Raw genomic sequence first — 24,818 nt, forward strand, 5'->3', positions numbered from 1 at the left:
ATTTCGCTAAACCTGAAGTCTACCCCCAAGAGATTCAACCATCGGCTGTGCACTATTCATTTTTGTGATACAATGTGGCAAACAAGACTACAAGTCCTAGAATGCACCAACACAACCTTTCCCTTAATGAGGTGTCAACGCCTCTTCAATACTCACTCCTCCTCCGCAGCATTTGCTGCTCTGCCTGACCTCCTCCCTCCTCCTCCAGAGGTCTCCCCACTCCGCCATGGCACAAATCAACCTGCACTTTGTAAGTTCACATGCTAATTAATCACACTTTTTAGGTCTCCGCTACGCAGCGCGCATGCGCTGCTTAGAGGGACCTCTTGCCATCGCTCAGTACTTTTTGGGAAACTCTTGCATGTTTTGCACTGTTTCCAATGAGGTCTTGTACATGCAGAGCGTTTGCCTTGCGGGAGCGAGCAGCGGGAGCCATATTTTTGCAATTTTCGCGCCTTGCAGCTCGCTCCCGCAAGGCAAACGCTCTACATGCACGAGTACTCTTTAACTTTTGGGGCCGTGCTTGTCTTTCAGCGCTTGTTCTTTCTTTTATATCTGGTCTTTAAAAGCGTCATACACAGGAGCTACAGATCAGAGGATAATCATTATGCCAGTTGAGTATATGTACTATGTACACTCTCTGTGGACTTCCAGTATTGTGCCGCAAATGGCGACTTTCAGGTCGTATTCATAATAATCACCTCCACTGTCCCGCATTTAGGACTTTTGGACTGCTTACTAATGCCTCTTTTGGTATTTACATGGGGTTATGTGAGAACGATGCTTGTGATTGAACAAGGTGTTTATCAGACTGCTAAATAAATTATTCGTTATCCGCAGTCCTAACGTTATATTTGTTAATTGCTTCAGTGTCAGAACGAGCATACCTTGTGGCCTCTAATAATACAGTGCTGCAGGTACCGACGCGGATTGCTTTGACCCTGCACTATACACTCATTAGAGTAGTAGCATTTCTTTAGCGGTGACCTGTAGAAGGCACTAGACACCTACTTACCGAAATTAAATGTAGCAATAGAGCCACAAAGATGCGGAAAGGTGATGCCAAGATTGTACTTCCTAATCGTTAAGTTATTATATGTTCCTGTCAACATATTATTCCTTGAAGTTTTTTTAACGAAATTTGGAGGACGGCATATTGATGTACGAGTGCGCTGTTTCCTGCTGTATTGCTCGTCATTCCACAGCTGACATGGCAAACTTTGAAAATATTGCAGCTTTTGAGCTGCGGTACTTCGGGGTCCTAACACCGGGCACACAGGAATCCCTTGTGTTAGGCCAGCACAGCCCAGCAGCTGCCTGTATGGATCTCCAGAGCAGCCACTATTTTTTTCTCCCGAAAATTGTCTGCTACATTCCAACGCATGGTTTCTGTGACCAGCGTGGAGGGCTGTTTGACTGCAAGTTATACGATTAGAGAATTGCTCTGCTGAAACATAACACTATGTGGAAATAACCTGTCACACCTGTTGATAAACACTTTGACATCTTATCAGCATCACAGCAACACCGATCCTCCACACACCCCTAGTCTGTTTTCTGCTCAATCGTTTCTGTTAAGTGGGACTCTGCACATTCCTGCACACCCCACTACTGTTACTCGTTATATAAAACAGTGCCGCAGAACATTTGCCATTACGTTGTGGACATGAACTCTTAAAGCCAGTATTGATAAGAAATACACTGAGTGCCTATGTGGGGGACTTGCCTTTCCCACTGCAGTACCTTGATGAGGTCTCCTATTTTTGAATCTTTTTCCATAACTCCTTATCTGGAAGTGGCTTGCAGTCTTTTGCAATTGGTTAAACCCGCAATTGACATAAGTAGTCTAAACTGCCTGTTTACGCTCTAGATCTTATAAGAACCTGGCAGCCTTGGTGTGGTGATGACTTTCAGCACAGACAGGATTTGTACACGTCAAGCGGAATTTCAGCAGTAGCTGGTTCAAAAGAAAACAGGCCTACTCATTCTACAACTAAAAGTAACAGATAACAAGCATTGAAAATGCAATAGGTCTCGCAATAGAAAAGTTTAAGATTTTGGTGTGGTAAATGTAAATATTTTTTAATTTTTGTTTATGTTTTACAAATTATAAAAGTATTAATTTTGTTATTTGAAATGCCAATAGCTATACATTTAGCAAATGTTACATCTATGGCATTAGTAAAGGTACATGTTTAGTTTTCCCCTGTCTTACATGTATTGATCTGACAAATCACAATCTTTTAAAAATGTTATAAATAATACGTTTGCAATGCAATAGGGCTCGCATTAGTAAAGTTAGGGGTATTAGTATTGTAAATGACAAATTTTTTATTTATGTTTTTGTTTTGAAAATAACGAAATTAATAACTTTGTCATTTACAATGCCAATAGTGTTAACTTTTGCAAACGTGACACCTATAGCATTTGTAATGCAATATGTGTTGTATTTACATGACTTAGATGTATTAATATTAAAAATAACAATGGGTTGTATTTTTTCCAATATTTAATACTTAAATAAAAGTTATTGTCATTTCTAATTGCAATAGCTTAAACTTTTGCAAATAACTTTTTGGAAGATTATGTTTAGTGTATTTTATTGTGATGAAAATACAAGAACAGAAGTGAAATATTAACATTTTTTTGTGACATTTGTAATAAAGTTTGAAACATTGAGAGAACATATTTGAATCAGTTGTTGTTGAATGGTTGCACAGATTGATGCTGTGGTGGCTCTGAATGATGTTGTGGCGGCGACGAGTGATGCTGTGGCGTTCAGTGATGCTGTGGCGTTCAGTGATGCTGTGGTAGCGCATAGTGGGTGAGGGATGGAGTGTGGGCGAGGGATGCAGTGTGGGGCGGGGGATGCAGTGTGGGGCGGGGGAGGGAAGGAGTGTGGGGCAGGGGAGGGATGGAGTGTGGGGCGGGGGAGGGATGGAGTGTGGGGCGGGGGAGGGATGGAGTGTGGGGCGGAGGAGGGATGGGGTGTGGGGCGGGGGAGGGATGGAGTGTGGGGCGGGGGAGGGATGGAGTGTGGGGCGGGGAGGGATGGATGGAGTCGGGGGATGGATGGATGGAGTGGGGGGATGGATGGATGGAGTGGGGGTATGGATGGATGGAGTGGGGGGATGGATGGATGGATGGATGGAGTGGGGGGATGGATGGATGGATGGAGTGAGATGGATGGATGGAGTGGGGGGGATGGATGGATGGATGGAGTGGGATGGATGGATGGATGGAGTGGGGTGGATGGATGGATGGGGTGGGATGGATGGATGGATGGATGGAGTGGGGGGATGGATGGATGGAGTGAGATGGATGGATGGAGTGGGGGGATGGATGGATGGAGTGGGGGGATGGATGGATGGATGGATTGGGGGGATGGATGGATGGATGGAGTGGGGTGGATAGATGGATGGATAGAGTGGGATGGATGGATGGATGGGTGGAGTGGGATGGATGGATGGAGTGGGATGGATGGATGGATGGATGGATGGAGTGGGATGGATGATGGATGGTTGGAGTGGGGGGATGGATGGATGGATGGAGTGGGGGGGTGGATGGATGGATGGAGTGGGGGGGGTGGATGGATGGATGGAGTGGGGGATGGATGGATGGAGTGGGATGGATAGATGGAGTGGGGGGATGGATGGATGGAGTGGGGGGATGGATGGATGGATGGATGGATAGAGTGGGGGGATGGATGGATAGAGTGGATTGGGGGGATGGATGGATGGAGTGGGGGGATGGATGGATGGATGGATGGATAGAGTGGGGGGATGGATGGATAGAGTGGGGGGATGGATGGATAGAGTGGGGGGATGGATGGATGGAGTGGGGGGATGGATGGATGATGGATGGAGTGGGGGGTGGATGGATGGAGTGGGATGGATGGGTGGAGTGGGATGGATGGAGTGGGGGGGTGGATGAAATGGGGGGGATGGATGGATGGAGTGGGGGGGATGGATGGATGGATGGATGGAGTGGGGGAGCCGAAGGCAAGAAAAAAACGAGTGCAATCAGGGGAGCAGAAGGCAAGAAAATGAGTGCCTTCAGAGGAGCAGAAGGCACGAAAAACGAGTACAATCAGAGGAGAAGAAGGCACAAAAAATAGAAGAAATGGAGAAGCATGGGGAGTGGGCAGGAAAGAGATGGGGGTGAGAGGATAAAGAGTTGGATAGAAGGACCAGGAGAAAAGGATGGAAGGTGGTGAAAGGAGGGTGGATGAGATAAGGGCGAGGATGTAGGTGGAAGAGACAGACTCAAAAGAGATGGGAGTGGAAAGAGACTATAGAGGAAAAGGAGGCTGGAGAGGAGAGGAGCAAGAAAGAGATCAGGGGGGAGGGGGCAGGGAGGCCAGAGGAGCTGTGAAGCATCCAGACTGTCCTGAAGAAAATAAGGTGCGAGGTCGAGGTGAGGCCAGAAAGAGATGAGAAGGGCGGATGGAGAGGGGAGAGAGGAGGTGAACATATGGCGGTGGGAACGGAAACATGCTAGAAATGACGAGCAGGGAGAGAATAAAACAGATGTGGGGAAGAGAAGGGGTTTACGCAGGAAGAGGGGAAGTAGGACGCTGCAAGGCGAGGAAAGAACATCGTAAGATGAGAAAGAGGGGTGGGGAGAACAGAAGGAGATGAGGACGGATAAGCATAGGGAGAGAAAATAAAGAAAATGAGGCAAGAGTGGAGAAGATAACGAGATACAGAAGAGACGATGGCGGAGGGGACGAAAACAATGAGATAAGGATGAGAGGATGGGAAGGAGGCTGGAGAAGTGAAGGGCATGGAGGGCGGGAGAAGGGTGAGGGAGCGAGCATAGGAAGGAGGAGGGAAAAAGATTCTGAGGGAATAGTGGAGGGGAGAAGAGAAAGGAGAAGCAGAGGGAAGAGAGACAAGAATGAAATGTGGATGCGTAAGAAGGGTAGGAAAGAAAGAGTGACGGGTGAGGACTCTAGGGTGGAATATTGTAAGAAATGGGAGGCAAAGAGAAGTGATGTGAAGAAAATGGATGAGAGAACATTATAAAAGAGAGTGCTGCTCTAGAGGGTACACGAGGAGAGTGAGGACAGGGCATGCAAAGAATGCACCTGAAGATGCTTACAGATGGTGAGAGGGAGCAAAGGGAGGGCTGGGGAAATAATGATGTGGAAGAAGTGAGGCGTAGCCAGAGATTGGGGGCGGGGGGGGGGGGTAGAGGAGTAGGTGCAATGGAATGGTGAGGGGAAGTGGCATAGCGGAAGGAGTGAAGGAGCACGAGAGACTGCGCAGAGAGGTCAAGAGAGTGACGTGTGTGGTGGTGTGCATCAGGAGGCACTGGGACAAAGGCAGTCAGAGAACAAGTGAAAAGAGACAGGCCACGTGGAGTAAGAGACAGCAAAGTGGAGAGGGTGGTCACAGGATTAGAAGCAGCCCAGGTAGAAATGTGGGGAAAGAAGTGAGCCGCGGAAGGACTGCATGGTGCACGCGGGAAGGAGGGGAGGAACAAGGGAGGGGAAGGACACCTTCGGGTAATGTTTGCGCTATATAAAAGCGCATTAAATAAATAAGTAAATGAAGTCCGCTTTAGGAATTGTAAAATTCCTGGAGTCCAGTTTGTTTTGCTCTCTGCCGTCAAGTATTTTCAGTAGAGCAAGGAGTACGATTACAAACATGAACATTACGAACCTCCTGGAAAGTAAAGATACTTGCTTTGGCTGCAATAAATGTGCTGGTTTGTAGAGAGGATTCCTGTAAACAACAAGCTCTTGGCATTGCTGTGATTAGGGGGGGGCGGAGAAATGCGGCTCGGGAGCAAATGGGGGGAGGGGGCAGGGAGGCCAGAGGAGCTGTGAAGCATCCAGACTGTCCTGAAGAAAATAAGGTGCGAGGTGAGGCCAGAAAGAGATGAGAAGGGCGGATGGAGAGGGGGGAGAGGAGGTGAACATATGGCGGTGGGGACGGAAACATGCTAGAAATGACGAGCAGGGAGAGAATACAAGCCTTTCACCGTAACACGGCTGGCAGGGGAGGGGGCGGAGAGGGGAGAGGTGCGACACGGCAGTAGGAGGAGGAGGGGGGAGGAGAGTAGGGGAGGCACGGCCTAACGGCAGGCGAGGAGAGGAGGAGGGGGGGAGGAGTAGGTGCAATGGAATGGTGAGGGGAAGTGGCATAGCGGAAGGAGTGAAGGAGCACGAGAGACTGCGCAGAGAGGTCAAGAGAGTGACGTGTGTGGTGGTGTGCATCAGGAGGCACTGGGACAAAGGCAGTCAGAGAACAAGTGAAAAGAGACAGGCCACGTGGAGTAAGAGACAGCAAAGTGGAGAGGGTGGTCACAGGATTAGAAGCAGCCCAGGTAGAAATGTGGGGAAAGAAGTGAGCCGCGGAAGGACTGCATGGTGCACGCGGGAAGGAGGGGAGGAACAAGGGAGGGGAAGGACACCTTCGGGTAATGTTTGCGCTATATAAAAGCGCATTAAATAAATAAGTAAATGAAGTCCGCTTTAGGAATTGTAAAATTCCTGGAGTCCAGTTTGTTTTGCTCTCTGCCGTCAAGTATTTTCAGTAGAGCAAGGAGTACGATTACAAACATGAACATTACGAACCTCCTGGAAAGTAAAGATACTTGCTTTGGCTGCAATAAATGTGCTGGTTTGTAGAGAGGATTCCTGTAAACAACAAGCTCTTGGCATTGCTGTGATTAGGGGGGGGCGGAGAAATGCGGCTCGGGAGCAAATGGGGGGAGGGGGCAGGGAGGCCAGAGGAGCTGTGAAGCATCCAGACTGTCCTGAAGAAAATAAGGTGCGAGGTGAGGCCAGAAAGAGATGAGAAGGGCGGATGGAGAGGGGGGAGAGGAGGTGAACATATGGCGGTGGGGACGGAAACATGCTAGAAATGACGAGCAGGGAGAGAATACAAGCCTTTCACCGTAACACGGCTGGCAGGGGAGGGGGCGGAGAGGGGAGAGGTGCGACACGGCAGTAGGAGGAGGAGGGGGGAGGAGAGTAGGGGAGGCACGGCCTAGCGGCAGGCAGGCAGGGGAGGAGAGGAGGAGGGGGGAGGAGAGTAGGGGAGGCACGGCCTAGCGGCCGTGCAATCAAGTAGTGAGGGGGCGGAGCTGGGGGAGGCTGTGAGAGAGAGTAGGCAAGGCAGGCGGCTGGGGGCATGTGCACGCGCTTTTAAGCTCAATGCACATGCGCATTGAGCTTAAAAGTCACGGGCACTGCAAGGAATCGCCACGATTCCTTGCAAGTTAGATAAAGTCTGGATGAGCCCCTATAGTCTCGCTTGCTCGATGCGCATGCGCATCGACAGGCGAGACCTAAAAACTGCTGTGATGGACCTTAATTATTTCTTGTTGAAGGAACAGGTACATTTAAAATCTGCTTCATGCGCAAAGACCGAACTCTTTCCCTACATACGATTCAAGATTGTTGTCTGCAGAAGAACACGGGCCTGTTTTCTCTCTTGGACGATAGATACCTTAGTAATTCAAACTAATTCCCACAGAAGTAAGACAAATACAACCACATGGGCAGCTCTCTTTGACTGCTCTTCGCTCCAATCCGTGTATGAGAGGAGTTTCTCATTCGCAGCAACATAAAAATAAATGTAGTTTTACACACACTACTCATAACTACACATTCATTTACAAATGTAAACATGCTTATAAGTGGTCCCCACACCCCAGAACCGTTGCTCCAAAGCACGAGCTGCAGAAGTAGTTGAAAAAACAATAAGATATCGCCTGAAGGCATAAATGCATTTCGCAAGAGACATAAGGTACCATCTGGGAAAAATAATAAGGGGGTTCTTGTGTGCCTGACTGCCCCAGAGCACTTTGCCATTCGTTGGTACAACCCAGCCATATGCAAATCAGTCTTGACCCTATGCCCCATGGGAACAGTCCGGACCGAACTGCCAGGCCAGGTCCTCCATGGACTGGAAACAAGCATCCTGAGAGCGGTTTCAGGGTATGTCACCCTTCTTCAGCCAGGCTAGCTTAAATGCAGTGCCACAGTATGCAAGGGACCCACGTCTGGGCATACCCATCCCACATAAGGCGAAAAGTTTTACAGCAAACAAATGATGGACGTAATGCTGACAATGCAAACATTCTCCCCAGTCAAGAAATCTGGGTTCCGTCCATCATTTGTTTGCTGTAACACTTTTCGCCTTATGTGGGATGGGTATGCCAGAGCTGGCAGAGGACAGGGCCGTTGGTCACTGGGCCCCCTCCCGCGGATAGTGAACGAGGGTTCACAAACTCACTTCAAAATGGAACGGGGTACTTAACCTGGGGTGGCAACGCTCCTAAAACTTAGCCAGTATTGCCTCTCTGAATTCTTTTCGTTTTTTAAATTGATCCAGGTTTAAAGTTTAGTAAGTTGTATGCCACGATTAACTACTCGCCCTGGTGTTTTAAATCTTTTGCATTATTGCATGCTTTGAAAAACGGCCAAACGATTCAAGTCGTGAATGCTGCGTCGCGCAGTGTCTGCTTCAATTTCTGCAATATTGAATTTCAACTAACATCTCCATGATTGGTTGTCAGAAAAGGGATTTTTTTATGCAATGAGGACACCCTTTCAGTTTTTACTTTAGTAAAGTAATCCATTTGCATGTAATTGATCCTTTGACGTTGAAGCTTGGTTACCTTCAAGGCGCACTGCCCCTCATTTTGCAGAACAAAATCTGTTTGGTATTTATTCACTGGTTAAGCACATATTTGCAGTCCCTCTATTGGACCAGATGGTAGTTTCCGAAGGTAAATGGACTCTTGTGGAATGTACTATGGCAGTATTCTTGGAAACCCTTTATTCATAAACCCTCCTCACTTGACCTCCAGCGCAACTTAGACCAGGCACAACTGTCGAGTTGGTGTTAAATTATTTTGGTGCATAGGAATATGTTACCTTAAGTTATATTTCGTTTGTTTGAGTGAAGGTTGTAGCTCTAATCCATAGTTACTCGCAGGCTTTCTCCCGGAGGCCAAAAAGTATGATGTGTGGGGACAGTGCCACAGAGTTTTGCCAGAGGGGGACGAAAGGTAAGCAAAGCCTGTACATGGTGTGCACAGCAAGTCGTGGATTTATTATGAGGGTTTCATTCCTTACTGTCCTCTAGAGTGAGATAATTCTATCTAGAAGTCCTAGATGTGACTATACTGTTATACTGAATCAGAGCTGCTGTCCTTCTGCAACACTATGGGCTAAGTAAGTCCCCTATTTGCTGCAGCAACCTTTGGTGAGTCAAGTGCACAAAGGTAGAAACTTGGTTAATGGTAATTAAATGGTTAGGCCTTAAATCTCTTTATGCCTTTGGTCTCTTCACTGTAAACAATGGGAGGGCGTTGAATTGCGTTCTGTTAAAGTAGGAAGTGTTTAAAAAAATCCATGACAAGGGACCCCCAAGCAACGTTGCACTTCACTGAGTTGGTTAGACACAAACAGGCAACCTATATCACTATACATTGGACAGTGAGAATGTAATGACCTTGGCACGGAGACTTGCCATTTAATCCTGGATTTACCAAAATGTATTGGTTGGTAAATCTGTATTCAAAGTCTAGGCATGTCACCTGTCTCTGATGGAGTAGTTCCTGAGTAACTAAAGTCTCGCCATAGGAACCACTAAAACCCCAGTTGTGTAATGATCAAGACCTAAACTAAAAAACCATAAGGCATGCTGTTTTAATTAATCTATGCCTTCCCTTATGGCACCCCTTGTGGTCTTGGGTAATCACTTTCTGAACACATTGATATGTCTGTTGTATTTATGAATCTTAAAACAAGGAGTCCTGCACTGTTTGTACTCCCGCTTAACTAAATTGATAATAAATCTTTCTTATGCCCCCTAAGTTGTTATTGTGATAAAGGTGGGTGAGCAACTGAAGGCTTTAACTAAGCAAGAGCTAGATGGTTGACTCTGGCTCATCTTAAAGGGCTTAGATCAATGGGCCAGAAACTAGCCAAACAAAACATTGCTTTTTTGTAAAACAAAATTGAAAGAGATACCCATCAAGTGGTTGAATTGCACAATGTGACATTTTTCTCGTGATACGTTTGCATTTTAAAAGCACTGTTTTGATTCTCCCACTGAAAGCAAATTTTAATTCAAAGCACCGAAGATGATCTCTCGAGGCCGAAAATGCAGCAGCACGCTGTTACTAGAAAATTGCAGCCTTGAGGGAAAGCGTAATGCCTTTAAAGCGAAACAATCATGAAAACAAACGCGAATACAAGCCAGCTGAGGATCAATTCCACGTTGATTCCATCAAAGCCAAGGTGACAAAGCTTGCTGTCCTGAAAAGTCGAGCAAGGAAAACGCTGTCTCAATAGAGCGCTCCAGTCAACTCCGTGGGTGACACTTAAAAAAAAAATACTTACAACTTTCTTTTTATATACTTGTATAAGTCGCATTTTCAAGAAGTAGAGTGTCATGTCTGGTGCGGAACCAGGCTTCAGCCAGGTTTGAACGGGCCATTCAGACCCAAAGCTTCAGTGTGCCTGTGATTGTGTGCCTGCATGTGCGATCACGTGCTTCGGTGCACCCTTGCACCCGTGTGCCTCTATGTATAAATGTGTCTCTCTCACGGGGTGCGTGTCTTTCTCAGCGTGTTCATGCATGTGTGCCTATTTGTAGTGCGGTTTGTATGTATGTCTGTATGCGGGGGTCAACAGGGGGTAAAATACATGGTCATTTACAACGCCATTACTTGATTAATGCTTCACGTAGGGGGAAAAAACCCAATAACATTTTCAATGCCAATAGCTCAAAAGAATGTTATTGCGAGACTTATTGCATTGTAAATGCCTGTCTACACTGCTGCCTGAACAGGTAGTAGTCAGGTTTCTGTGGGACGTATACACAACAAAGACGTGAGATTCAAACATATTACCTTCTTTTCCACTCTCTTGATACAGGTCTTAAGGGACAACGTTTGTTAGAAGTCTATGGCTGGATACAAAACTGATTCTGAGATAAATAATTTGCAGTAAAAGTAGACTGGCCCGTATCTCGTATCTAGTTCGTAGATTCTGTCTAATATACATTTTCATTAAATGTAGATTTCGATGTATAATTGACCTTTCTAGTTTAAAGATGTAATACACATTTCTTTTCTCTCTCTTTGTTGTTTACAGAACTGAAAGGTGCACAGAGTTCTTAATGGATATAGTTGACTCATTTAACCACTTAATTCCAGAAAGCTTAGATGATGCCCTATTTCTTGGGTCCAATCTGGAGAGCGAAGGCTGTGATGAATTTATTTCAAGTCACGATGTCGTAGAAGACTCACTGAAAAACATGCTTAGTGACAAGGACCCTATGCTAGGATCTGCAAGCACGCAGTTCTGTTTGCCTGTTTTGGATGGCAGTGATCCTAATTTCCAACTGGCATGTTCTACAGGTAAATAACGTTTTTGTTTTGCTTATTGCTTTTGTTGACCTGTACACTTTCAATATTAAGATGTGTACCAAGAAAATGTAACGGTATGGTAAAATAAACTCCTCCCTCAGTTCTTCCTTTCCTCCGTCCGAATCATGTTCACCTTTTCCTCTCTGCTCCTCCCTAGCCCCCTCTTTCTCTCTTCTTCTTTGTGCCCTACCATCCTTGTTAAATTAAAGATCTAGAATCAAGGAACAGCCTTAAAGAAGGTCAGTTCCTTTTTACGGTCTCTCTTACAAGACAGCACAAGATGTGTGGTTGAAAAACACATTTTGTGAGCATACGAAGAACTTCTTGTGGCTTCATTGTCATTCGTTTGTTTTCTTCTTATTTGATGGGTTGGCTTTTCCGTCGTGTGTTTGCTCCTCCCAGGAACATAGCCTGTTTACCATCCTTTGCTCAGCTGACTTCTATTCTTCCACTAATCGATCTTAAGGGACTACTTAAAAGAAAAAAGAATTATGCAGTACATGTGTTTTCAAACGCTCTCCCTCGTGTGCTTGTCCCCTCTCAACACGTGCTGCTGTCTACCTCAGATTGCAAGCTCACCCTTGTGTGCTTCCCCCTAGCCAACCCCTTCTAGCTCGCTCCATGTTGCTTTCTCACTTGTGCGCTTCTCCCCAACCTAGAGCAACACACTTGCTCTAGTGTATTGCTTTTCCCCTCTCCTGTCCTCATTGCTTCCACGTCCATGCCTGTTTCCAGGTTGACCCTCCACTGTTTTAAAATGTTCGCTTTTTTATTCATTTTCTTGCAGGCGCAGGCAACAAATGAGGCTCGCCTCCCTGCCTTAAAAAAGCAATATTGTACTACTTAAATTTCATTTATTTTTTATTTACCGATATGCCTCAGATCGATACTTTTAAAAAAGGGGTGCCTGCTTCATGGCATCATGCAGGCATGCACACAATCTTCTTTAATTTCTTTTGGCTTTAGTGCACATCATCTTGTCCATTCTGTACAATGTGGCTCACGGACAGCGGCAGAGCCAGTAGGTCCCAAATGCTTGTAGTAATAAAGCCCTGATATTCAGGCATAAGGAAACCGAATATTGCAGTTGCCTTTTTAAAGGAATAGATTGATTTTATTCTTCTTTCTTATTTTTCTTCATTAACTTTTGTGTTTTGTTCACCAGCACACAATAACTTCAAACACGCTTAATCTTCTGTGTTAACTTAGTTGCAGCATGAGTTAGCGTAATGCATATTTATTTTCAAGTTTGCTGCATTCTTACAGTTAAATATAAATAAGCATTTGCAATGCAATAGGTCTTGCGTTTACGTAAGTTTAAGCTATTGGCATTGTAAATGACAACGCCTTTTATTTATATTTTAAAAATGAAAACAAAAATTAAAGACATTTTTATTTGCAATATCAGTAGCTCAAACACACGTAAATGCGAGACCTATTGCATTGCAAATGCTTGTTAACAGAGGGGCCAGTAAAACCTCAGTCCCCTTCAAGACTAGTGTTAGCGCCCTGAAAACTTCACTTTCCGCATCCGAGCACACTGTTTGCAGTCCTTAACCCTACATGCCCAGTGACTGCACTTTGTGATCTTACCTGGCCTCGGCATGTCTACTGTCTCAGTGGTAGGCCTTTCATCACCCAGCGGTGCTCTATGCCCTCTCCATGCACAGTGTCAGCACAATCCCAGCTGCTTGTGTGGCCACTACTACTGGCACCCTCTACCCAAGCCCCTCCAGTGGCAGAAGAATAATATCTCCCTCACTGAGCTCTTTGTGCCCAGTGTCATCTCTGTGCCTGCCCCCTTCACGCCCAATATCAGTTCTCAGTAAGTAACCTTCCCCAGTCCAACCATTCTCCTGACACCGACGTCTGTGACTCTTCATGTCCAGAGTCAGCACCATGTGACCATGCCTGCCCAGACCCCCATCCCGGACCCTGCCTGCCTAGTGTCAGCATGCAGCATTAGCACTGTAATGCTACAGTACTCCCAGCATGCTCAATACCCGCTGCCTCCAAAACTTCCCATGCTCTCTACGCCCTGTGACCGCATACAAACTCCTTCTGCCCTCTCTGTTCACATCACATTCCCCAACGTCAGCAGCCCTAACTCCTTCTTATTGCCCTCTTATGCCCAGTTTGATCATTATACACCTGCTCCCCGCATGTCAATTGCCTGCAGTAGCACTCTATAATGCTACATGCCCCCTGCTTAGTCAATATCAGCGTCTCCGAATCTCTTCTCTCTATGCCAGTTATCCAAAGCAGTTAGTTCCCACTGCCCTATGGCAGCAGCCCTAGACCCTCCCTGCCTTTCGTCTAAATGCCCAGTGTAGGCACCTCCCAGTCCTACTCCATTCTTAGCGGCAACTGCTTGCCCTCCCCCTCCATCTCCACAGCCGACCCCAGACCCTCCCCACTTTCTGCAGGTGACAGTGGCACGGGATCCGAGGTGACAGGCAAGGCGGCGAGGAGCGAGGTACAGATTCTCTCCAGCAACCCCTTCCTCACCGAGAATCGATTGGCCGATTCAAATCCTGCATGCTTGCCCCCATCCAGTGAGGGGGGGCGAAGGAGGGGTCTCCCTTTCAGAAGAATGGACGCTGGGGTGTTTACAATAAGTGGGCAGAGCCATACTGGAGACAACAGGGAGTGAAGGAGCATCTGGGGCGACTGAGGTAGGAGGAGGGACAGACTGGAAGCGGGCCGGGTGCAGAAAGAGGCACTGCGGGCAGGAGTTAAAAGCGCGCCACCAGTGTGTGCAGCGCCAGAGAGAGCTTGGTGCCCAGGGCGAGAGGAGCAGAGCGATGCTGAGGCAACCTGTAACACACATGCACCTGCTGAAGACTCGGGAAATGCCAAGGTCCTGCTAAATCCACGCTGAAAGTGTCTGAAGTACCTGGCAAGCTCTGCCTGCAAAAGAACGGTGGTGCCAAAACCTCGCTGGTGGAAACTGACAATGGAAAGTGGACCCCGGATGACCCCAGTATTGGAAAATGGACAATGGAGTAATCCACAAATGAAAAGTGGACACTGAGAGACCCCATCGATGGAAAGCATACACTGAAAAAATCAGGCGATGCTTAGCCCATGTTAAAAAAAAAAATAATAAGCGCTCCCAGCAGAAACCATCTCCAGGACACGCAGTCTGAGAAACGTCATGCTAACAAGCGTGGTGCGCGCGCCACAGCGAGACATCTGTTTTCCATTATCGCGCACGCATCTGTGCACGATAATTGAAAACCGATGTGGCCTGTGTGGGTAACCGCAAGCAATAGGCCATGGGCGGAGCAAAGGCAGGACATGCGCCTGCCTGTGCCCAACTGCATGCTGTCTTTCTTAGAAAGACGCACGCAAAAGCCAGTAGCCTGTCGCGAAAACAAAACCACACGCACGAGCATGTGGTGAGCTTTTCTAAGCCCTGTACTGATGACAATAAGCCTCGCAGAGCGAGGAGCGCATGCGCGCTCCAGCGCTAGTTCTGCGAGACATAAAAATAATTGGTCTACTACTTATATCTTTTATATTTTTTGTTGGTTCTTCATGTAGCATTTCAAAACCCTATGAACATCGTGGCAGAATTCTTTATACAAAATAGCAAAGTACAACAATGCAACATGTACCATTATTAACATATGAATTAAGGTCATCTTGGCAATAGTGACATCTTTGTAATACATTGACGGCCATTGACGGCGAGGAGTAGAGGCCACGCCTACCTCTAGGCCACGCCCACCCGCCGCATTATAAAAACGCTGCCTCTAGCGCTACATCACTAGAACCCTGCAATCTCCTGAGGCGGAAGCCGGGAGACGACGGAATCTTTTTAAAAATTTGAATCTTTCTTGTGTCACTTGTAAAATACTTTGTACTTTTTAAAACGCGCACTCACCTGGTTGCCACCTTCATAGCGGGCCAGTGATACGCTTAAACAGCGACTCCTTCGCTGCAACGACCCACTCAAAACAAATGTTTTGCCGCCATTGACGGCGAGGAGTAGAGGCCACGCCTACCTCTAGGCCACACCCACCCCCCCCTTTTTTTCCCTTTTTAGGGATGTGCAATTACCGTACGCGCAGCGGACGGGCGCAGCGGGCGCGCCATCAGCGCGCCCAAGGCAAGCCCGTCTTCGCCCGTCCTCGCCAAGTCCTCGCCTCTCGCCAGACTCCCTGCCCAAAAAATCGTCTATGACAGTAACATTCTGCGGTCGCTCAACATCGGCCCCAGATGCAACAATATAGAAGGTTGCATTGGTAGTACCTCCCTCTACTGCAAGCTTTGTAATCTGGCCATACCGGAACCATGCCTGACAAGCCATAAAGAGATTAAAAGGAACGATACCTCACTCACCATCATGCAGCTGAACGTTAGATCTCTAGTTAAACACCATGCAGAGGTAAGAACTCTCCTTATGGACGAGAACCCAGACATAATGTTTCTAAGTGAAACATGGCTCAAAGATGACCTTACTAGCATCCCTAATTTAACAATACCGGACGGGTTCTCTATGACGTGCATCAATAGAGACTCAAGAGGAGGCGGCATTGCTGCCATCTACAGAACCCCCTTTACCTGCTCCTTCCAAAAGGAAAGTATCGCAGACTGCGAATGTGCCCGCTTTAAAATCTCCACGAGCCCTCACTGCACTTTCTCGGGCCTTTTTATTTACAGACCCCCGGGACCTTCTGCTAAGTTCACGGAAGAGGTCATCGATGTTACAAATGCCTTGATCACTGGCTCGGCTAATTTCACGATTTTAGGAGATCTCAATCTCCACTTAGACAATGAAACGGACGCTAAAATTAGCAACTTTGTCACGGACCTAGCCGCCCTGCAACTAACTCAGTTGGTCAAATCTCCCACACATGTAGCAGGACACTTACTTGATCCAGTATTTACTAACATTCCCGAGGCTACAACGGATGACCCTAAACCTATGGCATGGACTGATCACTCATTAATAACCCTCTCCATTCCGAATAACTCCCCTCCTAAGAAAAAATCACCCACCTCCTGTTTAAAAAGACCCTGGCATAAACTCCGACAAGGTGACCTTGCGGCCAGCTTGGGGCAACCTACCCTGGATAACACAGACGACATAGAAAAATCTTACGCGTCGTTCCAGGATTGGATCACCAAGGGGCTGGACACTATCATACCAGCCAAGTGGACAAAAGGACGTAGTACTCCTTCCAACCCTTGGTTTGACGATAGTCTGAAAAAAATGAGGAAAGCCTGCAAGAAAATAGAACGGCAATGGAGGAAGGAATATAAGCAGAATGATAAAATCTTATATTTGGCTTCGCTGAAATCATACCACAAGGCAATTCGGTCAGCCCGTGCTGCCTTCTACGCCTTTGAAATAAAATCCAGTTCAAACCCCACGAAAACTATCTTCCAAATTGTGCAAAAAATACAAAACGGAGCCAAACCGGCCACTCATATCACCTCCACGCAACAATGTGAAGAACTAGCTACCTTCTTCACGGACAAGGTGAAGAAAATTTACAACACCTTCACCCAGGACATCTCAGGAGACGTCGATTCTCCTAACGCCACCTTCGGAGACGCCAGGCTCACTCGCCTACCCGCCATCTCCAGTGAAGAACTTACTAAACTTTGTAGGAAGGTGAAGTCGGGTGCTCCAACAGACCCAATGAGACCTAGTCACTTTCTAGGAGCCTTGGAATTCTTCCTCCCACCCCTAACCGTGATTCTGAATCTATCATTTGCTACGGCCACGGTACCCATCTGCTGGAAACAGGCCTGGGTAACTCCGATTATAAAAAAACCCTCCCTAGACCCCGCTAAACCAGAGAATTACCGGCCTGTCTCACTGTTACCTTGGGTCGCTAAATTAGCGGAAGCCCACGCGAATAAAATACTCAGTGAGTATATGGCGAAAAATAATATCCTGGACCCCTCCCAACATGGCTTCAGGCCGGGCCATAGTACGGAATCCGCGCTCCTTACCTCCACTGAGAGCCTGCGGGAAATCATGGACACCGGTAAAAGTGCCGCGCTGATACTGCTCGATCTTAGCGCGGCCTTTGACACGGTGTCACATGCTATTCTGCTAAAACGCCTGGAAAATATAGGAATCGTGGACTCGGCGCTCCAATGGTTTCGGTCATTCTTAACCAGCAGATCATTCAGGGTATCTGCCCCTCCGTTTATCTCCAAACCCCAAGACATAGGACAAGGTGTCCCACAGGGTTCGGCTCTCAGTCCCTCCCTGTTTAATCTATATATGCAACCTTTGGCGGAGATTGCTAAAACATGGGGCCTCACAATGGTGTCGTATGCTGACGACACTCAGTTGGTCATCAGCCTTAGTGAGGCCCCCTCCCCGGAGGCCACCAACTTCAGGGATGGACTGTCTGCTGTAGCCAAGTGGATGACAGCAAATTGCCTCCAACTGAACGGTGGCAAAACCGAGGTACTGATAATGGGAAAAAACAGCAACAACTGGAACGATCTATGGTGGCCTCAGTCCCTGGGCCCAGCACCCCCTCCAAAAAACTTAGTAAAAAATCTAGGGGTATGGCTGGACTCAACCCTGAGCTTCCAAGCGCACACAAAAAAAGTCGCCGCAACCTGCATTGGACTACTGAGAAGCCTATACCCCATCCTAGGCTACTTCGACTCCAAGACACGACAACTCATAGTACAGTCTACTATCTTGTCAAGACTGGACTATGCGAGCGTCCTGTTGCTGGGAGCTAATAAAGCTGAGATAAAAAGATTCCAAAGAATCCAGAACTCGGCGGCTAGAGCGATAGTAGGCCTTCCAAGAAGGTGCTCAGTAAGAGCGACTATGTACAGACTTCACTGGCTGCCCATAGAAGCCCGTATCCAGTTCAAGGCCCTCTTATTTGCCTTTAAAATCTTGAAGAATGAAGGCCCAGAGCTTCTCCGTCCTCTGCTGACCCCCTATAAACCCAAACGGAACCTCCGGTCTATGGGGCAACATCTAGCTCTGATACCCCAGACGAAATTCTGTCGCATCGGAGGTCGCTCTTTCAAACTTCTGGGGGCCAAGCTGTGGAACTCCCTCCCTCTCCACATCCGCTGCATGGATGATCTGCTAGCCTTCCGAAGAGCGATTAAAACCCATCTATTTCCCGCCCCGTAGGTCCCTCTCTCGCATCCAGTAGATTGTGTTACGGTTCTAGCGCCGGGACGCCCCGTCGCTGGGGCAGCTGTTGCGCTCTACAAAACAGGTAACATAACATAACATGTTCAGGGAAATCGGTTTAGAGTATTGGAATCAGAGTACAAAACGTCTTTTAGAAAGTGTTGTGCCTTTTTTTAAACAGTGGAGATTGTTATGACTTGTCTGTACCATTAGAACATTCCAAGTCTTTGGTTCATTGCCACAGTGCATATGCTTAAGGGTTGAGGACTTTGCAAATCTGGAAGTGTCTAACTTGAACAAAGCTTGCTTTCTTAGTGTTCTGTTTCTGCCAGAAAGCTGAAGCTTTTCGGCCATGTACTCTGGTTTGTTCTTTTTGAATCGCCTTGTAAGTAATGCATGCACTCTTATACCCATAGTGGTGCTCCATGGCAAGACAACCCAGTGATTTACGGGATGGTGTAATATGCCAAAATCTTTTCTGAACCAGACTGGCTATTGGAAGGACTGCTTTTAGGGGAACTAGGCGAGGCTTGGGCAAGCCAGTTAGTATTGCATTACCGTAGTCTGTGCATGAGGTAACACAGGGTGTGGCACAATTTTAAGGTCTTGTTTTATGAGTATAGACTCGAGGCAACATGAAGTTTTAATTGCAATCTGGTGCTTGTGGCCATATCTTTGACGTGGATATCAAGGTGGAATTTCTTGTGAAGCTTAAAGCAAAGAGGCTTTGCTGATGTGATTGTTTTTGGCGCGATATCCATGTCCTTGAGTCTATTTGACCACTGTTCTGAAAGTTTGTTCAATAAAAAAGAAAATCCGTCTGATGTTGGATTAACATTGATAACATGTTATTCAGTTTTAAATTTCTATAAGGGAAGGAGGAAAGGGGATTTAAGTAGTTGGGACATTCACTTTTTATATAAAGCGATATATCATATGCATATTGAAGAAAGGAAATGCCATGTGTTGTTGCAATACCACGGTGTGCTTTCACTTAGTGATTAAAGAGTAACAGGTGAGTATAAGGCCCTGATTAACTTCACAATTAACTTTGACAGGGATAGAAAAAGAATTTAATATTTGGCGAGTTCAAATTTTGTCGTACAAAATGGGACTAAACCATTCCAGGCCTACAACAGTTGAGGTACACTTCAGGACAGTGTACTGGCACCAGACATTTTCTTCTCCCCTCCAGTAATCAGGCATTCACTCTGAATTACAACACTCTTTATTTCTTCTCCATCCTTTCAAATATTAGTATGAAGCGCAGGTGCTTAAAAAGTGTAGAGTTTGCTCCGATGGGTTGTAATCAGTACGCTGACCTTTTTTAAAAGTACATGTTCTCACCATCTTAGCCTGCTATTTATAAACCGATCATGTTCAGCATAATTCATGCAGCTGGTAAGCATCCTATCCAGATCTGTTGTAAGGCAGTTATGAAATGGATCCATGAAAATAACTTGCTAGATGAAACTCTGTGTGGATTCCAGAGTGGTTTTAGCACGGAATCCGTTCTTATTGTGGCTACAGGCGAGATGGGGGCAGCAGTATAAGGTGGTGGCAATGCCACTCTCATCCTTTTTGATTTATCTGCGGCCTTTGATACAGTTAATCATAATATTCTGATTAACTGCCTACATAATTTGGGGATCCAGAGCGTTGCACTCGAGTTACTGAAATCCTTTCTGACTGACCGCATTCAATCAGTTGCTTTTAAGGGCTTTACATCTGAATCTTTTTTGCTGGCTTGCAGGGTAGGTACCTCAGGGCTCATCATTGAGCCCAACTCTTTTCAATCTCTACGTAACGCCCTTGGCAGCCCTAATCAAGTCCTTTGTGCTATCGCTGGCGTCGTACTCCGACGATTCCCAAATTGTGGTACCTTCATCGGGCAGAGATCTGGACTTGAGTAAGATCTTTAAAAACTGTATGGTTGCAGTGGGCTGTTGGATGGACCAGAACTGCCTAAAATTGAATTCAACAAAGACAGATGCTGGGCAGCACATGCACTGCTCTGTGAGCCTTGCTGTTTTGGAGTATGTACTTGAAACCCCGCCAACTCTCCGCCCATATTTGTCATTGGCTTTTGTCATTGTCCTTCGTAAATGCTAGCTTCTGATCCGTTATTAGGCTTGTTAGTCCCTCCTTAGTACTGCCTTGTCTTCATTTGTAACCTCCCATGAGGTCTGGCCCTTTTACTTTGGTTGTTTTACGCTGTGTGTCTTCTTTAGTTTGTAAGCACTATGTTCTGTAATGAGTTTATCTTACTACAGGAGGGCGAGGGTCTCTCGTGCATAGTTGTGACCACAAGCTTGTTTATTTAACTTGTAGCGAACTGGGAGCTCTTCAGGGGCCATGGGAGATGGAAGGGGGCAGCTCAGCCATGCCGTCAAGCATTTAGAATAGGTCTCACATTTGAAAGAGTTTAAGCTATTGGCTTTGTAAATGACAGTGCCTTTTATTAATGTTTTGAAAACCAAAACATAAATAAAAAGCATTGTCATTTACAATGCCAATAGCTCAAACACTCATAAATGCGAGACCTATTGCATTGCAAATGCTTGTTTAAATAACTTCTTACTTTTTGTATCAGAGACTTTTTGTGTTTTGATACTCTGTGCAATAGTTGTGTTTTTCTTTACTTCTTTTTGCACTTATTCCAGTTGTGCGCAACCAATTTAAAGCAATGTCTTGGTCCTCCTACTAGTAGGCCTTTTCTCTATGACCATCTGTTTTCCATTTTGCCCCTTTTGTTTCTCAGTTCTAAGGAGACACTCTATTTGCTGCTACTTCTTTCCTCTCTGAGTTTTTGTTGGCATGGTAATTCTCTGTAGATAACTAGATAGTTATGTCTGAAAACACAAATAGAGAAGCAGATTCAGCACGTAATTACATCGTATCACCTTACATATTTTAACTATTTACACATTTACTTTACATGATCAAATATAGCTCGGGTAGTCTTCAGACTGCATGTGTTACCTTTTAAGTACGTAGGACCCTCCCTATTAGCTACCTGCAGCCTACCTTAGTGCTCAGTTATATTATGGGTGAGTGAGACCGTGCTCATACAGCTACTCTCTCTCTCACACACACACACACACACACACTCACCCATAGAGTTACTCACACACCCTCTCACTCACCCTTACACCTACTTACACAGACATGAACTCGTAGGAGCATACCCTATTGCTTGACTACATCCTACCTCGGGGGACAGTCCTATTTTGTAGAAGACAAAGTTAAGTCTTGAGAAGGGATTTTAAATGCCAAATCGGCCTAGCATGCACACAGTTAAGAATGCCAGCCTGAAGACATGTTAAAGGACTACTCCTCTGAATGGGTGACTTCCTAGTATCAAATCTTCAGTACATATCTGAATGACTGTCTCAGTCCCTATGTGGAGTTCTGTGATTGCATGTGTATGTAAACTTCTGCTAAATTACTGCCTCTCTTTGTGAAATCTATGATTCTGTAAGTGTGTCTCTAAGACACTGTATGGATGTGGCTGTGTTAGTGAGTATTGCGTTTTTAAGTGCATGTGCAACTGCCTCCATTAGTACTAGATACATAAAGGTTGTGCCTCTCTGTGTGAGTGAATGTTTAGATGCTTCTGTCACTGTCTCAGTGGCTGTTTTAGTGTCTGTCTGCTTTTGTCCTTCGGTATGTGAAGTTAAAGTCTGGGGGGCAGCCTGGATGTATAATTGGGTACATGGGTCTCATGAGGGCATCTAGCTCACTGAATTTTCAGAGTACACATCTTACTTCTTAAGCACAAAGGACCCTATCCTATGGTTTACCTACAGGTTATCTTCATTGTTACTTATACATGGTAGAAAAACAGTTTAAACCTTGTATAGAACTTTTAAATGAGAATATACCATTAGCACTAAAACTACATACATAGGCCGAAATACAGCAAGCCTGAAAAATGATGGAAGGGCTACTTCTGTACGTGTTAGACTTGAGTGTCTGTTTTTTCGCAGATATCTGAATGACTGAGACCCTGTCAGGGGCTGACATTCCAAGTGTATGTACGTTTGTTGGTAAATGACTACTTCTCTTTGTGACCTCTATAGTTCACTAAATGTGTCTGTAAGTGTATTGGATAATTTTCATGTGTGTCCATTTACCTGTTTTAGGACAAGATACATATTAGTTGTACCTGTCTATGTGAGTGAATATATATATATATATATATATATATCTATATATATATATGTGCTTCTGTCATTATTTCAGTGGATGTTTAGTGCCTGTCCGCTTTTCTACTTAGGTGTGTCAGATTGAAGTCTGGCTGGCATAGTTGATATATAATTGAGCACATGGGTTTCTATGAGCACATACAGCTGACTGAATCTTCAGAGTACTTGTGTTACCTTTTAAGCAAATGCCAGCCTCCCCTATGGCCTACCTACAGCATTTCTCTTTAGTGAGGTATACATGGTAAAACATTAGTTTATGCCTTGTCTAGGAGTTTTAAATGTGAAGGTTAACCAAGTAGTAAAACTGCATGCATAGCCTCAGGTGTAGCATCCCCGAGGCATGATGCAAGGGCTACTTTTCTGCATGTTAAACTTGAAAGCGTCAGTTTTTTAGCAGATATCTGAATGAGTGTCTCAGTCCCAATTTGGGGCTGTCATTGCATGTCTATGTAAGTTTGTTTGTAAATGGCTGCCTCTCTTTGTGACATCTACGGTTCTCTAAATGTGTCTGTAAAAGGCTACATAGATTGCCTCCTGGATGTGTTAGTAAGTTTTGGGTTTTTTGAGTGTGTTCAACTGCTTCCATTAGTGCTAGATACGTATTAGTTGCCCTTGTTTATGTGAATGAATGTTTAGGTGCTTCTGTCACTATCTCACTGGGTCTTTTAGTGTCTGTCATCTTTTTAACTTAGGTGTGCTAGATTGAAGTCTCGGTGTCAGGGTGGATGTATAATTGGCCACTTGGGAGTCTAGGAGTGCATATAGCTCACTGAATCTTCAGAGTACATGTGTTACCTTTTAAGCACTTAGCTCCCTGCGCAATGTCCTAGCTTAAGTCTACCTTAGTGGTCACTTATATGTGGTACAAGAGCAAATTTTATCTTGTGTAGGAGTTTTAAATGACAAAACAACCCTAGCAATAGAACTGCAAGCACAGAGTGAATTATAACAGGACCGAAGCACAATTCAGGGCCTACATCTCTTCATGGTACACTTCAGAGTTATTTGTGTGTGTGTGCAACTGCTTCTATTAGCGCTCAATACATATTAGTTCTGCCTGCCTGGGTGAGTGAATGTTCAGGTGCTTCTATGACTATCTCACTGGGTGTTTTACAGTCAGTCTGCTTTTCTACTTACTTATGTCAGATAGAAGTTAGGGACTGAAGGTGGATGGATAATTGGGCACATGGGCCCCAAGGAAGTGCATATAGCTCACTTAAACCTTGCAGTGCATTTCATAGATTGTAAGCACATACCAGCCTGCCCTAAGGCCTACCTGCACCAACCTGCCTTAAGACCTACCTGCATCCTATCTCACTGGAGAGTTCTACATGGTTATAGAGTAGTTCATACCTTTTAAAGGACTTTTCAATGTGCAAATTAACCTAGCAAGAAAAGTGCATGTACATGCTTAAGTGCAGCAGGCCGAAGGCATGATGCAAGGCCTACTTCTCTGCATGGTAGAGTTGAAAGTGTCAGTTCTTTACTAGATATTTGAATGAGTGTCAGTTCCTGTTTGGGGCTCTGATTGCATATGTATATAAGTCTGTTGCTAAATCACTGTGTCTATTTGTGACATGCATGATTCTCTAAATATATCTGTAAGGGGCTGCAGGGCTTGCCTCCTGGGTGTTTAGTGAGTATTCAGTTTTCTTAAATATGTGTACAGATACCTCCATTTCCACTAGATTCAAATCAGTTCAGCCTGTTTGTGTGATTGAGTATTTCAGATTTAAGTCTGGGTGTAGGCTGGATGTATAATTAGGCAAATAGGTAACTGGAAGTGCATACAGCTCACTGAAATGTCCGAGTGCTTCTTTTATTATTTTGAGCGCATAGCTCTGTGCGCTATGGCCTAGCCACAGACTACATCATTATTCAGTTATATGTGGTACAAGAACAGTCTACACCCTGTATAGCAGTTTTAAGTGATAAGACAGCCCTAGCAGTAAAACTACATGTCCAAGCTCAAGTACATCAGGCCTGAGACAAAATTTAAGGGCTACTTTCTGCATGGCAAAATGGAAAGTGATAGTTGTTTAGGAGATATCTGAATGAGTGTTTCAGTTCCTATCAAG

At 45.6% G+C, this 24,818-nt stretch overlaps 1 protein-coding gene across 2 annotated transcripts in view; it reads left to right on the plus strand.

The window, feature by feature from the left end:
- PHF3 (PHD finger protein 3) overlaps positions 1-24,818 on the plus strand; it is a 716,139-nt gene that overhangs the window by 50,123 nt on the left and 641,198 nt on the right. Inside the window, exon 2 of one of the 2 annotated variants that reach the window (XM_078648001.1) lies at positions 11,123-11,388. In XM_078648001.1, the coding sequence (XP_078504127.1) occupies positions 11,148-11,388 (241 nt within the window). In that variant the 5' untranslated portion in view covers positions 11,123-11,147. Of the gene's footprint in view, positions 1-11,122; positions 11,389-24,818 lie in introns of those variants that run through there. The other variant, XM_078648002.1, reaches the window with a different exon arrangement.

Source organism: Lissotriton helveticus, chromosome 6 (assembly GCF_964261635.1).
Source record: "Lissotriton helveticus chromosome 6, aLisHel1.1, whole genome shotgun sequence".
In the NCBI taxonomy this organism is placed as follows: Eukaryota; Metazoa; Chordata; class Amphibia; order Caudata; family Salamandridae; genus Lissotriton; species Lissotriton helveticus.